Source organism: Typopeltis vanoorti, chromosome 4 (assembly GCF_054136105.1).
Source record: "Typopeltis vanoorti isolate ZY-2024b chromosome 4, IOZ_Tvanoo_1.0, whole genome shotgun sequence".
NCBI classification, from domain to species: Eukaryota; Metazoa; Arthropoda; class Arachnida; order Uropygi; family Thelyphonidae; genus Typopeltis; species Typopeltis vanoorti.
Window position 1 is genome coordinate 152,145,585 of NC_143552.1, and position 17,955 is coordinate 152,163,539.

Below are 17,955 nucleotides of genomic sequence, written 5' to 3' on the forward strand. Positions count from 1 at the left end.
AAAGCCTTATACAATGGAACAAGAATCTCCCTACTTCTACACGTCAGTGTCCTCCTCATCATTCCCAGAAGTCTTTGTGTTGTCTTCACAATTTTGGCGATGTGTCCCCTAAATTTTAGATCCTTATCCACTATCACTCCCAGATCTCTTATTTCCTCTACTTCCAACAATATATTCTCACCAAGCATAAATTCTGCATCCCATCTTTGTTTTCCAAATTTTAAAACCTTACATTTTGCAACATTGAACTCACATCCCCATTTGCTTGCCCAATCACTCAATTTATTCAAGTCTTCTTGCAAGGCCACAACATCTTCACTACTCTTTATGGTTCGTCCCAACTTTGCATCATCTGCAAACAACTGAATATCTCCATCCAAATCTTCGCTAATATCATTAATATACAAGTTAAATAGTAATGGCCCTAAAACATCCCTGAGGCACTCCACTAGTGACTTTCCTTTTCCTGGATATTGCACCCCCATACACAACTTGTTGATACCTATCAGATAGCCAGTCTCCAATCCAATGCACTAATCTAATATCCAACCCCATCTGCTCTAGTTTGACTGTCAACTTATCATGAGGTACTCTATCAAAAGCTTTTGTGAAATCCAAGTATATTACTGTGTATCCTTCTCCTCTGTCCAAGGAAGCAGTCACTTTATTGTAATAAGTAAGTAGATTACTAAAACACGACCTCCCTTTAGCAAATCCATGCTGTCCATCAAAGATTATACCATTGTTGTCAACCCAACTCTGGATCCTAGTTCTCACAAGCTTCTCCAACAACTTAACCACAACACCTGACACACAGATAGGCCTATAGTTTGATGCTTGAGTTCGATCACCACCTTTATGAAGTGGCACAATCTTGCCCTCCTTCCACTCTTTAGGGACTTGACCAAGTGCAAGACTCGTATTAAAAAAATATGTCAAGGCAGGTGTCAACTCTCTGGCACATTCCTTCAGAATACGCGGTGATATATTATCAAGTCCCACAGCCTTATTTACATCTAGTTTACTCAACTCCCCAAACACCTCTTGCTCACTTACAGTCAGTCTCTCCTCCCCATCATCAACTGCTCTCAATCTCTCCATGAAGTCACATTCACAAGATTGAAAGATCTTTATGAACTGCTCATTAAGTATCTCCACCACACATTCTGCAACAGCTGTCTTTATACCATTTCCTCCAATCAATGTCATCCTTCCATAATCATTCTTTCTTTTGCTGGCTACATATCGAAAGAACTCCCTAGGATTCTTTTTAGCTTCATTAGCTAACTGCTGTTCATACCTCTCTTTAGCTATTCTCACCAACCAAGTCACTCTCCTTGCCTGGTCTTTGTAGAACTCATGAAATTGGTTACTTCCACTTCTCTTATGCTGCCTCCACAATGCCCTTTTTCTCTGTATTGCATGCTTAATCTCTTTATTCATCCATCTCACACCTAACTTATTTAACCTTCTCACCCGTGGTATACATTTAGACATTGCATCCACTAAATATTTTTTGAAAATCCCCCAAGCTGCATTGATCTCTTTTCCAGCTAACTCCTCATTCCATGCTACACCTGCAAGCTGTCTCCTGAGCTCTTCATAATCACCCCCTTGTAGTTCCACATATACCCTTTTTTCACAGGGGTCCTTGCACTGCTGGCAACCACCCAAGTAATCACCTCATGGTCACTTTCACCAATTGGTGGATGATTTGATACCTCATTGATAATTACATCCTCCGATGAGATGACCAAATCCAAGACCCTTAATCCTCTTGTGCCCTCTGTTACATACTGTCTGAGGTAGTTATCCCTCAAAAACTCAAGAAACTCATTTTCTTTACTTCCAGTTGTTATCTCTTCATTCCAGTCTATATTGCCATAATTAAAATCACCCATAATGATCACCCTTTTCTTATTTGCTTGGCTTATTTGACTATACATTTCACTATCACCACCATCCACATTACCAGGTCTATAACAACATCCCACCAAGTATTTGATTCTATTCACCTTGCCTTTTTACTGTGTTTCTTGCTTTTGTACTGTGTAAAGTTTTTTCTCTCCCTTCTATTTCCAGCAAACCATATCTGAACACAGTAGTGTAGAAGAGAGGTCTGATCAGGACCCTGTACAGTAGAATCACCACGACTTATACCTGCAAGTCAATCTTCCTTCTTGAGTGTATCAAAACCTCACATCTCTATGTACCAAGATCCAGTGATTCCTTACTTTCTCCACTTTCTGAAGTACAGTTCCATGTATAGTGTATGCAGGCATCTGTCCATGGATCCCAAAGTTCAAAAAACTGTCTCTGAACTATATTAAACTGTTATCCTCACTCATTTGTCTAACATTTCCCATTCACCAACTCTGTTTCCCAGCCTTTAGTAACATCCCACTAAATATTCTGTTCTGTCCACTTCTACCTCAGCAAAGCATATACTCTCATAACCATTGGTGCTGTTTTATTTCTCTTCTGATTCTGTATCCTTGAGTTATGAACACCGCACTCTCCTAGGAAGATGACTTTGCTATAAGGAATGTTTGACTGGAAAAGCAGAATTTAAAGAGATCTTGATGAATACTCTACTTGCCACTACATGGAAGCTAGACAGTGAAAACTTGCTAAAATCTTAAAATTCCATCATTAAATTCATTTAACAAATTTATTTAGTAGATACTGTATAACAATTGTTTTAAAACAGAAGAAAAATTTCATTTCTTCATGATGCTCATTTGAATCCTTTAAACATCATTTATATTATAAAGCAACAAAAGTGAATAGAGAAAAAATAACTCATACTTTGTTCTAAAGTCTAAGCATAGTTTTGACCACTTTAAGCCACTAATCTTAAGCAGCATGTGATGGAAGCAACATGAGATTTATTGGTGTTGGATTTGTTGGAATTCACAACTTGGAAGGTGGTGATATCCTCACCAATTCCAAGTTGCGAATAAGATATCAGCACTGCTACCTGTTTGTGAAAGTGATCATGGGATACTGGTTTAGAAGGTAGTGAAACAGGAAAAGGTCATTGTCCAGAAGGTATATTATTATTATTATTACCACCCCAAGACCTCATGGAGTCAAAGACTCATCTGGGAGGTCCTTTTATCACACACAGCTCATCATACCGTGTTTTAAACACATTCAAACTCTTTGCAGACACCACACTCTCAGGCAAGGCATGCCAATCATTCACAACTCTGCACGAAAAAAAACCTGCCTCTCACTCTCCTACTTACACCCTCTTTATACAGTTTCCAGGGATGACCTATAGTTCTCCCATGATCTCCTACTATTATCTGTAGAACTTCTCCACCATTGATCTTATAACAACCCTTTACCAACTTGTAGGTCTCTATCATATCTCCCCTCTTCCTCCTCTCCACCAGACTCTGCAAATTACATCTTCTCAAACTTTCCTCATACTCAACATTCCAGAGGTCGGAAACTACCTTAGTCAGTCTCCTTTGGACCCTTTCCAACATCTCTTCATCCTTCTGAAAACCCGGTGACCATATCTGGGCACAATAGTCCATGTGTGGCCTAATCAAAGCCTCGTACAACGGAACAAGAATCTCCCTACTTCTACACGTCAGTGTCCTCTGCATGATTCCCAGAAGCCTTTGTGTTGTCTTCACAATTTTGGTGATGTGTCTCTTAAATTTTAGATCCTTATTCACTATCACCCCCAGATCTCTTATTTCCTCTACCTCCAACAATATATTCTCACCAAGCATTAATTCTGCATCCCATCTTTGTTTTCCAAATTTTAAAATGTTACATTTTGCAACATTGAACTCACATCTCCATTTCCGTGCCCAATCACTCAATCTATTCAAGTCTTCCTGTAAGGCCACAACATCTTAACTACACTTCATGGTTCGTCCCAACTTTGCATCATCTGCAAACAACTGAATATCTCCATCCAAATCTTCACCTATATCATTAATATACAAGCTAAACAGCAATGGACCTAAAACAGACCCCTGAGGCACTCCACTAGTGACTTTCATTTTCCTGGATATCGCTCTCCCATACACAACTTGTTGATACCTATCAGATAGCCAGTCTCCAATCCAATGCACCAATCTAATAATCAACGCCATCTGCTCTAGTTTGACTGTCAACCTATCATGAGGTACTCTATTGAAAGCCTTTGCGAAATCCAAGTATATTACTGTGTATCCTTTTCCTCTGTCCAAGGAAGCAGTCACTTTATTGTAATAAGTAAGTAGATTACTAAAACATGACCTCCTTTTAGCAAATCCATGCTGTCCATCAAAGATAATACCATTGTTATCAACCCAACTCTGGATCCTAGTTCTCACAAGCTTCTCCAACAACTTAACCACAACACCTGACACACAGATAGGCCTATAGTTTGATGCTTGAGTTCGATCACCTCCTTTATGAAGTTGCACAATCTTGACCTCCTTCCACTCCTTAGGAACTTGACCGATTGCAAGACTCATATTAAAAAAATATGTCAAGGCATATGTCAACTCCCTGGCACATTCTTTTAGAATATGTGGTGATATTTTATCAAATCCGACAGCCTCATTAACATCTAGTTTACTCAACTCCCCATACACCTCTTGCTCACCTACAGTCAGTCTTTCCTCCCCATCATCAGCTGCTCTCAAATCCTCCATGCAGTCACAATCACAAGATTGAAAGATCTTTAATTTTATTTATTCTTTCTTTTGCTGGCTACATATCAAAATAACTCCTTACAATTCTTTTTGGCTTCATTAGCCAACTACTGTTCATACCTCTCTTTAGCTTCCCTCACCAACCAAGTCACCCTGCTTGCTTGGTCTTTGTAGACCTCATGGAATTGGTTATTTCCACTTCTCTTATGCTGCCTCCACAATGCCCTTTTTCTCTGCATCGCATGCTTAATCTCTTTATTCATCCATCTCACACCCACCTTATTTAACCTTCTCACCCTTGGAATACATTTAGACATTGCATCTACTAAACAGTTTTTGAAAATCCCCTAAGCTGCATTGATCTCTTTTCCAGCTAACTCCTCATTCCACGCTACACCCACAAGCTGTCTCCTGAGCTCTTCATAATCACCCCTCCTTGTAGTTCCACATATACCCTTTTCTCACAGAGGTCCTTGCACTGCTGGCAACCACCCAGGTAATCACCTCATGGTAACTCTCACCAATTGGTGAATGATTTGACACCTCATTTACAATTACATCCTCTGATGAGATGACCAAATCCAAGACCCTCAATCCTCGTGTGCCCTCTGTTACATACTGTCTGAGGTAGTTATCCCTAAAAAACTCAAGAAACTAATTTTCTTTACTTCCAGTTGTTATCTCATCATTCCAGTCTATATTGCCATAATTAAAATTACCCATAATGATCACCCTTTTCTTATTTACTTGGCTAATTTGATTGTACATTTCATTATCATCACCATCCACATTACCTGGTCTATAACAACATCCAACCAAGTATTTGATTACATTCACTTCTATCTCTCACCATACTGCCTCAAAACCACTGGAACTATTTCCCTCTTGCATCTCTACTTTGTATGGACATAACTCTTTCTCTATCATAAATAGCACACCCCTCCCTTTTTACCCCTTCTATCCTCACAAAACACATCGTACCATTCCATCTCTATTCCTGTCAGGATGTCATCCTCTTCCAACCATGTCTCACTTATTCCGACAATCTTTGGGTGAACAGATGCAATTAGTGCAACCATTTCATCTGCCTTGTTTCTTATAATTCTAGCATTTGTATACAAACACAACAGATCATTTCTGGATCTACATCTAGTTCCACTGATACCACTCACTCGGTGTGATCTCTCCATGCTCGACTGGGACCATTTCCCTTTCTGCTTCTTTTGTATGGACATAACTCTTTCTCTATCATAAATAGCACACCCCTCCCTTTTTACCCCTTCTATCCTCACAAAACACATCGTACCATTCCATCTCTATTCCTGTCAGGATGTCATCCTCTTCCAACCATGTCTCACTTATTCCGACAATCTTTGGGTGAACAGACGCAATTAGTGCAACCATTTCATCTGCCTTGTTTCTTATACTTCTAGCATTTGTATACAAACACAACAGATCATTTCTGGATCTACATCTAGTTCCACTGATACCACTCACTCGGTGTGATCTCTCCATGCTCGACTGGGACCATTTCCCTTTCTGCTTCTTCATTTTAGAACCCTTTTCAATTCCAACTGTTTCCTCTTGATCCCTGGTCATTCCATTCCTTTCCTGCCTACAGATGCTCTGATCTCCTCTTGGAGCATCCACCTTTCTCACGCTGTGTACCTCTGTCCACCCTGAGCCTCCCCGTTTACCTGCTCCTCTTGTACACACATTCTCTCATTTTCTATACTCATACCACTCACTTCCCCATTCATATCCACCTCTTCAATCTCTCCTATCTTACTTTCCTGCTGTTCCACATTACTCCCCTCTTGATCTGATTCATTCTCTCTATTCACCTCTCTACCTTCCAGCAGCAGGCTCTCCAAGCGACTCACACCATAACCACTCAAATGCAGTCGATCACTCCCATATACAGCTCACTTCGTCCCTCAAACTCATTCCACACATTAATAAACTGTACTCCTGTCTCCTCACACATTTCAGCCAGCATATCATTCATAATCCTTGCTCTCTGCCTCATTTTACCACAGTCATACCTAGGCAACATGCTAACTACCCTTCCTGTCACACTTCTCTTTTCTCCTTCTAAGCAGCCTCCTGATATCCATTCTGACACACTCTTTGTCCTCTCTCAAATCATTCGTACCTATTAATACTATTAACTCTTTTGCTTGCTCCTGCCTCATATCCAATGCCTCAATTACTCTACTCATTTTAGCATCTGGAAAACATACCTTGTGCTTTCTATCTTCCAGCATACCTTTAATAATGGAGTCGCCATACAATGCCACTCACTCATCTTTCGTTAACTCTTTCATTCCATCATTATTTATTTTAATAGTTTTTACCTGAATTTTCTTAATTTCATTCCGCATCCATTTCATATCTTGCCTGATCCAATCCAATTCAACTTCTGACTCTCGCGACACATCCTCTCTATCATTCAATCTTTCTAACTTTCTATCTCTCAACCCCCTCTTCTCACTTTTTCATCCTTCTTTGTTTCCGTACTTTCGGTCCAACAGGCGTCCAACTTTCGCTATGTGGAACTATAAGAGGTGTGATTATGAGAAACTCTGTAGTCAACTACTATCAATACATTGGGTTGAGCAGAAAAAATGTTGACAATGCATGGAAAATGATAAGGCATTGTCAGCCATTTTTTCTGAGATGAGTTGAGCAGCTCTCCCCCCCCCTCCCTTACACACAATGACAAGACTGCATGGTCACTTTACCCAACTGGAGATAGAGTTACTACTTCAGTTCTATTATTATTATTATTATTATTATTATTATTATTATTATTATTATTATTGTTATGTGACACCTCCAAGGGTCCAAAGACTCATCAAGGGAGAGCACCTACTCTATAACTCTCCATCTCCACCACTCAATTCACCAACTACATCATCTACACCAATGCCTTCTACTGCCCACTACTACCACTAGTATATTTCAAAGACAATCACAAATATCCATGCCCACGGCAGGATTTGAACCTTCAGCCTTTTGGCTGGAGAGCAGATATGATACCCACTAGGCCAACCAGGTCAGCAGATAGATAGATCTTCTGATGCCATTACTAGATCCAACATGCTCAAACCCCTGGTTCCTTCCATCACATGCTGTTTCAGGTAATTATCCCTTAGTCACTATACAAAATTACCATAATTGAAGTCTCCCATGATAATTGCTCATTGTGCTAATCTGCTGACACTTGTCGTTCACATTTTCTTCTGGACTCCCAGGTCTATAGCAGCAACCAACAATATATTTTATTGCAAACTTGAAAGACTCTTTTTGGAATCAGCAGCAAATATATATATATATATATATATATATATATATATAAATAAAAAAATTAAAAAAAACATGCCTAATCTAATAAATCTGGTTGTTTTAAATTTCCCAAGATCTGAGAAACTTTAATTCATAGGCCTCCCACCCAACAACTAAGGCCAGCAAATAGCATCCATAGAGAGTAGCTCCCTCATAGGAAAATGATCTAATTTCTTCCACTTATATTGGATGTGTGTTATTACAATTTTAATATTGTATTCCTGATGATGTCTCTATGAAAGAGATGAAATATTGGAATAATTAAACCTGTTGTTTAAATTAAGGCGATAAAAATCCCTTATTATTTTACAGCCAGTATGCGAAACTCTAAGATTGAAAACTACGATCTAAGAGTTTCATGCCGAAGAACTATTGGCGAATCCAAGCGTAAGTGACCACCACCAAGCAACTCTAAGCAAAGGTGAAGCAAGCTCCCTCACTATCCTTGATATTTTCTCATAATGTAAAAACACACAGTTCCTAGGAGATGTAATACTGCTTTACATTATGAGGAGAGGTCACTACCCAGATCGATTTCAACCTTTTTTGAGGTCTCATCAGTGAGTAGCTACACCTGGGTGATATCAAAGTTTAAGTGAAAAGAACTTACATACCTTCACTATACGAATGCCAGAAAGGTGTGTCCGGGTGGTTGAGCCGTGGAATGCATTGCCTGATGGAGTGGTGAGAGCGGTCAATGAGTTTAAGAAGTGGTATGATAGACTTTGTGTTTCTTAGGGGGGGGGACCTCTCCTCGATGAGTCTTGACAGACTTTATGTTCTTAGGAAGGACCTCCCACGATGAGTCTTTTGACTCCATGGAGGCCTGAATAATAATAATAATAATAATATATTATATTATATTATATTATAACTAAGATGAAAAGCCAAACAGCTATTTTTCTGGTGAAGTTAATTAAAGTAAGGGGATAAAAATCCCTTATTATTTTACAGCCAGTATGCAAAATTCTAAGATCGAAAACTACGATCTAAGAGTTTCATGCCGAAGAACTATCGGTGAATCCAAGTGTAAGTGACCACCTGATAGTACAACACCAAGCAACTCGAAGCAAAGGTGGAGCAAGTTCCCTCACTATCCTTGATATTTTCTCATAATGTAAAAACACACAGCTCCTAGGAGATGACTCACTGATGAGACCTCAAAAAAAGATTGAAACCGGTCTGGATGGTGACCTCTCCTCATAATGTAAAACAGTATTACATCTCCTAGGAGCTGTATGTTTTTACATTATGAGAAAATATCAAGGATAGTGAGGGAGCTTGCTCCACCTTTGCTTCGAATTGCTTGGTGTTGTACTACCAGGTGGTCACTTACACTTGGATTCACCGATAGTTCTTCGGCATAAAACTCTTAGATCGTAGTTTTTGATCTTAGAGTTTCGCATACTGGCTGTAAAATAATAAGGGATTTTTATCCCCTTAATTTAATTAACTTCACCAGAAAAATAGCCGTTTGGCTTTTCATCTTAGTTATAAAACCTGTTGTTTATTTATTTCTCTGTGCAGTATTTATTCCATTAAATTTAATTATGAGTGTAAACAATAACATTATTGACATGTGAACTCCATGAGGTCAGAGACTCATCATGGGAGATACATACAATCACATACACAAAACTCATCCACCTGTGCCTTAAATTAATTCAATATGTCTACGTTTACAACACACACACACACACACTCAGCCAATGCATTCCATTCACCAACCACTCTCCATTCAAAGAACCTTATCTTCACTCCTTTACTCACACCCACCTTATACAGTTTCCAGGGATGGTTTCTTGTTCTACCATTCGTCTCTCGTTCTATGAAAACTTTCTTCCGTGTTAACCTGGTAACAACCTCTGACCAACTTATATGTTTCAATCGTACCCCCCCCCCTCATTCTATTCACAAGTCTTTGAAAATTACATTCTTACAATCTGTCTTCATACTCCACATTCCAAAGACTAGATACCACCTTTGTAAATCTTCTCTGGAACTTTTCTAACACATCCTCATCACCATGAAAACCCAGTGACCAAATCTGTGCATAGTAAAGGTCCTCTACACCATTGCCATTATCCAATGTGATGACTTTGCAAATTGTGCAATGTGGCACCTGAATTTCAAGTCCTTAACCACCATCACTTACAGATCTCTTATCTCCTCTAACTCCTTTACAGTTTCTCACCAAGTGTATACTTTCCATCCTATCATTGCTTACCAAATTTCAAAATCTCACACTTTGCAACATTGAACTGATAGTTCCACTTACCTACCCATTCATATAATCTATTCAAGTCCTCCTCTAAGGCCATAACATCTACTTGACTCTGTATGGTTCTGTCCAATTTTCCATCATCTGCAAACAGTTGCATATCACCAATTAAATCCATCCCACTATCATTAATATACAAGCTGAAAAATAATGGCCCTCAATGCTCAAAGAGGGTGTGAATGTGTATGTGTAAACAAGAAGGGAATGGGATTGCCTGGAAGGTAGTGAAAACAGTTGGATTTCAAGGAGGTTCTTCTGGAATGAGTAAGTAGAAAAAAGAAATGACTTGAGGAAGATATGGAAAAGGTTAAATAAAGTAGGTGTGAAATGGATGAATGAAGAGATTAAGTATGCGATACAGAGAAAAAAAAAAGATATTATGGAGGCAGCATAAGAGAAGTGGTAATAATCAATTCCATAATAATCATTCCATTACAAAGAACAGGCATGAAGATGACTTGGTTGGTAAGAATAGGGAAAGTGAAGTATGAGCAGCAGTTAGCTAATGAAGCCAAAAATAATCCAAGGGAGTTCTTTCAATATGTAGCCAGTAAAAAAAAGAATGATTATGGAAAGATGACATTGAGTGGAGAAAATGGTATAAGAACAACTGCTGTGGAAGAAAAAGTGAAGATATGTAATGAACAGTCCATAAAGGTCTTTAATTCTTGTGAATGTGACATCATGGAAAGATTGAGAGCAGTTGATGATGGGAAGGAGAGACTGACTGTAAGTGAGCAAGAGGTGTATGGGGGAATTGAGCAAACTTGATGTTAGTGAGGTTTTGGGACTTGATAATATATCACCACATTTTCTGAAGGAATGTGCCAGGGAGTTGACATGTGCCTTGACATATTTTTCAATATGTGTCTGGATTGGGTCGAGTTCCAAAGGAGTGAATGGAGGGCAAGATTGTGCCACTTCGTAAGGGAGGTGATAGAACTCAGGCATCAAATTATAGGCCTATCTGTGTGTCAGGTGTTGTGGTTAAGTTTTTGAAGATGTTGGTGAGAACTAGGATCCAGAAGTGGGTGGTTGACAACAATGGTATTATCTTTGATGGACAGCATAGATTTGCTAAAAGGAGGTAAGGCTTTGGTAACCTCTTACTTATTACAATAAAGTGACATCTTCATTGTACAGAGGAGAGGTATACACAGTAATATACTTAGATTTTGCAAAGGTTTTTAATAGATTGCCGCATGATAAGTTGATAGTCAAACTAGAGCAGATGAAGTTGGATATTAAATTAGTGCATTGGATCAGAGACTGGCTATCTGATAGGTATCAGTAAATTGTGTATGGGAGAGCAATATCCAAGAAAAGGAAAGTCACTAGTGGTTTGCCTCAGAGGTCTGTTTTAGGGCCTTTGCTGTTTAGCGTATATGTGAATGATATTAGCAAAGATATTGATGGGGATATTCAGTTGTTTGCAGATGATGCAAAGTTGGGAACACTATGAAGAGTAGAGAAGATGTTGTAGCCTTACAAGGGGACATGAATAGATTGAGTGAATGGACATAGGAACAGGGATAAAAGTTCAATGTTGCAAAATGTAAGGTTTTAAAATTTGTGAAACAAAAATGGGATGTAGAACTTATGCTTGCTGGGGATATATTGTTGGAGGTGGAGGACATAAGAGATCTTGGAGTGATAGCAGATAAGGATCTGAAATTTAGGGACACATTGCCACAGTTGTGAGGACAACAGAATGAATTCTGGGAATGATGCAGAGGACACTGACTTTATTATTATTATTATTATTATTACCCAAGACCCCATGGAGTCAAAGACTCATCTGGGAGGTCCTTTTATCATACACACAGCTCGTCATACCATGCTTTAAATACACTCAAACTCTCTGCAGACATCACACTACCAGGCAAGGCATTCACAATTCTGCATGAAAAAAACCTGCTTCTCACTCCCCTACTCACACCGCTTTATACAGTTTCCAGGGATGACCTCTAGTTCTCCCCTGATCTCCCACTATTTGCTGTAGAACCTCTCCAGCATTGATCCTATAACAACCCCTTACCAACTTGTCGGTCTCTATCATATCTCCCCCCCCCCCTCTTCCTCCTGTCCACCAGACTCTGCAAGTTGCATCTTCTCAATCTTTCCTCGAAGTAAGGAGATTCTTGTTCCATTGTATAAGGCTCTGATTAGGCTGCACATGCACAGATTTGTCAGCTGGTTTTCAAAAAGATGAAGATATGTTGGAAAGAGTCCAGAGGCAACTGAGTGAGGTAGTTTCTGATCTCTGGAATGTCAAATATGAGGAAAGGTTGAGAAATTGCAATTTACAGAGTCTAGTGGATAGGAGAAAAGGGGTGATATGATAGAGACCTACAAGTTAGTAAGGAGTTGTTATAGAAAAGAGGTTTTACAGAAAACAGTGGGAAATTAAGGGAGAACTAGAACTCATTCCTGGAAGCTGTATAAGGAGGGTGTGAGCAGGGGAGTGAGAATCAGGTTTTTTGCATGCAGAGTTGTGAATGATTGGAATGCCTTGCATGAGAGGGTGGTGTCTGCAGAGAATTTGAGCATGTTTAAGGCACAGTATGATGATTTCTGTGTATGACAAAAGGACCTCCTAGATGAGTCTTTGACTTTATGGAGTGTTAGGATAATAATAATAATAATAATATTTCATATCTACATTACTCCATGAAAGATGGTAGAGAAAACAAAAGTTACAATTCTGACAAAATCAAACACTGCAAGACAGTTGTCAGAATGTATGAAACATGCAAACAGTATATCCTTCACTCTAAATCTGTTTAGTATTTTATTATTATTATTATTATTATTCGTGACACCTCCAAGGAGTCCGAATACTCATCGTGGGAGGACACCTACTATACAACTCTCCGTCTCCACTACTACACAGAACCTCTACTACCAATCACCTACATCAACGCCATCTTCTGCCCACAACCACTACCACCACAGCGAGTATTTTTTTGTCTGTAAATTGCATGTGTTCTGAACGGCCGATTTGTCTGTATGCGGGATGAAAAATCCGACTTTCCATATGAGACTTTCTCTGCTACCTCCATATGAGATCGGATAACTCACCTTCGATCGAAAAAGTCCATATAAAGATTCCTCCCATCATGACGAGAATTGAACTTAGGCCTTTTCTAATCGAAGGGAACAACATACCGTCATTCTTCCAGTTGCCTACGGAGGCGCTATTTATTCTTACTTCTGGTAATGTTATTACTCAAAAATGCCATCAGTCTTAAAACATGGTAGTATTATAATTGTGATATGTAATGATAATAAAATCTCAGCAATTAGGATGCACAGAGGGTGTTAAACATCCTAGCTGGTGTATTAAAATATATAGCAATCTCTCAATTATCTGTCTGACCTTCAAACAATTGAACCTTCAATTACCCATCTGTTGAATAAATTAATGTGTCAACTTGGTACACTGCCATGCTACACCTTCACTCACTCAAGCCTTCAATTATTCTACCACCAAATTAAATTTCTGTTGTGGCTGATTTGCTGGGTTGGGGGTGGGGATACTATATTAAACATCCTTAAACATGCCTTTAACATTGTGATGTAAACATTCTTGAACGTTTATGAGTTATTAAACATCCTCAAAGAAGTTCCAAATACTGAGTACAATGGATACCAGTAAAGCTGTGGGACAGGATGGTATTTCACCACGGGTTTTGAGAGAAGGTGCTAAAAAATTGACAGCTCCGTTGACCTAGTTCTTCAATAAAAGTCTGGCTGTGGGAAAGGTACCCAAGGAATGGAAGGAATGAAAGATAGTGCCGCTGCACAAAGGTGGTAGCAGACTGGAAGTGTCTAATTATAGGCCAGTTTGTGTGTCATCAGTAATTGTTAAGGTAGTTGTTTGAAGAAATTAATGAAGGACTATAAACAACAATGGGCAGAAGAGGGTAATGTTATTTGTGAGAATCAACATGGATTTGTTAAGGGGCGCTCTTGCTTTAGTAATATGATTGCCTTTTATAATAAAGTGACAAGAGCAGTTCATGAGGGAAAGGATATATACTGCCATTTTTTTAGATTTTGCAAAGGCGTTTGACAGGGTGCCACATGATAAGGTGATATTTAAGTTGCAGCACATGGGTTTAGATATAGGGTTAGTCAACTGGATTCAGGATTGGCTGTCTGATAGGTATCAGAGAGTTGTGTATGGTGGGGCAATATCAAGGAGGCAAAGGTTAAAAGTGGTGTTCCACAGGGCTCAGTACTGGGACCTGTATTGTTCAGCCTTTATATCAATGACATTGTCAATGGATTGCAAGGGAATATTCAGTTGTTTGCGGATGATGTGAAGCCGAGAAGGGTTATCAGTAATAGTACAGATGTGGCAGCCCTGGAAGAGGATTTGAATAAGCTAGATAGATGGGCAAATGAATGGGGATGTCGGTTTAATACAGCAAAATGTAAAGTCTTGAAGTTTGGGAACCATCGATGGGAGGATGCATACTCGATTGGAGGAGCTATAGTGGAGGAAGTAGGGGAGACAAGAGATCTGGGATTGGTAGAAAACTGAAATTCAGGGAGCATATTGCAAAGGTGGTGAAGGTAATCCAGAGGTTTGCTGCAATACTGAGAAGGACGCTGACCTGCAGAGATAAAAGAGTTATCATTCCTTTGTATAAGACCCTGATCAGACTACACTTAGACTATTGTTCTCAGGTTTGGTCCCCAGGATTTGAAGGGGATAAATTAACTGTGGAAAGGGTACAGAGGTGGATAACAAAGATGGTTTCAGGACTGTACAATGTCAGTTATGAGGATCGACTGAGGGAATGTGGGCTGCAGAGTTTGGTGGATAGAAAGAGAGGTGATATGATTGAGACTTTTAAACTGTTGAGAGGCAGTTACAGGGTAAACATTGGGGAGTTCTTTTGCTTGGTCGAACAGTGGGAAGGAGTGATGACAAGGGGCCATCCCTGAAAGTTACGAAAAGAGGCTGTGAGCAAGAGGGTGAGGAGTGGTTTCTTTGCATGGGAGGTGGTTGAACTGTGGAATGCAGAGAGTGGTTAGAGCAGGAATGGTTGAACCATTCCTGAGAGAGTGGTTGGAGCAGGAACGGTCAATGGGTTCAAGGAGTGGTATGATAAACTTTGTTTCCTAAAAATGACCTCCCACGATGAGTCTTTTGACTTCATGGAGGCCTGGATAATAATAATAATAATAATAATAATAATAATAATATTGAAAGCAGAGTACTGATTTTGTGTATGGATGCAGTCAGTAATGGAATGGAATGGCTTAGGATGTAAGAGGAGTAGTTAAGCCTGAGGATATATGGGGTAAGTAGTGATAAAGGTGATTAGGCATGGACTATTGTACAGAAATTGCAGCTTATAAGTGATATAGGTAGACTAGCTGTAGACCTAAAAATGAATTTCTGTGTTTATTTACAAATGAGAGGGTACCAGAAATAAGGAGAAGAATTGCTTCAGTCATTAAGACCCAGAAATTGTTATAATAAGTGAAACATGGTTGAATGAGGATGATATCTTGACAGAAATAAAACTTCAGTCTTAGAAAGAATAAGAAGGAAGGAAGGTGCTGTTTGTTACAGTAAGTGAATTAGCTGCAGCTGTTTGCTGATGATGCAAAGTTGGGAAGAACTATGAGTAGCAGAACGGATATTATGGCCTTGCAGGAGAATCTGGTTAGACTATGCGAGTAGGCAAACTAATAATTAGTTTAATTATTAGTTTACTTCACAAAGTGCAAGGTTTTGAAATCTGGTAGGCAAGGTTGGGATGCAGAGTATACAATTAATGGGAAAATTTTAAAGGAAGTGGAAGAGATGAGAGATCTGGAAGTGATGGTGAGTAGAAACTTGAAGTTTAGGGGTCACAATGTTAAAAGTGCAAGAACATTACAATGGATTACAGAAATGGTGAGGAGGACTTGGACATGCAGAAGTTATAAGGCCATGGGCTACAGTGCACAAATTTAGTTGCCTGCTTTTCAAAAGATGTTTTGGAGAGGTCCAGAGGTTTATTAAGTCGATGTCAGGTCTATGGAATGACAGATATGAGGAGAGAGAGATTGAGGGATTGTAACTTGCAGAGCATTGTGAATAGAAGAAGGAGAAGGGGATATGATTGATACATACAAGTTGATGAGGGGTTGTAACCAGATTAATGTGGAAGATATTTCTCATAAAGTGGAAAGACAAGGGTAGAACAAGCAGCCATCCCTGGAAGCTGTATAAGGTGGGTGTGAGAAAGGGGTGAGGAGCAGGTTCTTTACATGGAGAGTAGTTGATGAGTGGAATGAATTGCTTGAAAGTATGGTGAGTGCAGTAACTGTGAATGGATTTAAGGCACTGTTTGATGATCTTTTTCACTCTATGGAAGTCTGATATGAATAATAATAATAACAATAAATCCTGTTGACATTCTTTTTTGTGATATGTAATGATAATAAATAAAATCTCAGTTAATTAGTTGTTTTAATAAACATTGTTTTGGTACAATTTGTTGTTAAAGCACTTTATGAATTGCACTATATGGAAGATATAAAGAAAATTTAAGCAAAGAAATGTGAAAAACCAGAATTTTGATGGAGAGTGGTGAGTGAATGGAAGCATTGTAGAGAGTATATCTAAGTCTGTGGAGAGGATAGAAATAATAAATGAGTTTATGGCAGTCTGATGAGCATTGTGAATGAGGACATGAATGATGAGTCTTTAGATTCCATGGAAGTGTAGTGATGTGTGATTTGATCTAATAATGATATAATAATAATATATGTGTATATTACATAATTAATATAATTAATGGATAATAATAATAATAATAATAATAATAATAATAATAATAATAATAATAATATATGTGTATATGTGGGGGAAAGAGTTGGTTTATTATTAAAAATGAGTTAGATATTTATTCATCTGAATAAAATTAAAGATGAAATGCTTACATTTTTTTTTCTTTTTCATTTTTCTTTTCCTCTCTTTCACTCACTCACTCTATCTAAAGATGCTATGCAAGATTTAAACAATGCTATAAACCTTAGCCAGGGAAAAGGAAAAGCAGGATGTCAAGCATATTGTCAGAGGGCATTGATATATTATTTAAATGGAAATAAAAACAATGCAGTTGAAGATTTCAAAAAAGCTGCTCAGTTAGGGAGTGAATTTGCTAAAGCCCAAGTTGTACAGATGAATCCTTATGCTGCACTATGCAATCAGATGCTTGGAGAAGTTATCTCAAAATTACAAAAAGGTGAAAACATGCAATAAACTTGAAGGGAAAATGACAATGATATTTGTATATGTAAACCATAAAAATATAACTCTTTCTGAACTTTATTAAAAATATCAAATATTTACTTTCTTTCTGTGTTTTAATTACGCTCATAAAATGTTAATTATTAAATGTTTATACATGTTTATTGGCTTGTTTATTTAAACAGACATCAGATTAATATGCTTATTATATTAATTATATCTTAAATGATGAAAATACAGTTATCAGTTCATTTTTACCAACTATAAAAATGTACAAAGCGACGAAAGCCATGAAGCCAGTATATAATGTTTCTTAATTGTTCTCTTTCCATTTATCCTGTTTTAGGTTTGGGGAATAAGACACCCAAACAACAGGAAGATAAAAACCATGACATCTCTGTATG

The 17,955-nt window shown here is 38.4% G+C and overlaps 1 protein-coding gene across 1 annotated transcript in view; it reads left to right on the plus strand.

Moving 5' to 3' along the window:
* LOC150107761 (tetratricopeptide repeat protein 36 homolog) overlaps positions 1–17,711 on the plus strand; it is a 62,292-nt gene extending 44,581 nt beyond the window's left edge. The window contains exon 3 of the mRNA XM_090391519.1: positions 17,301–17,711. Coding sequence (XP_090247645.1) covers positions 17,301–17,563 — 263 coding nt within the window. The 3' untranslated portion in view covers positions 17,564–17,711. The remainder of the gene's footprint in view (positions 1–17,300) is intronic.
* The last annotated feature ends 244 nt before the right edge of the window (positions 17,712–17,955 follow it).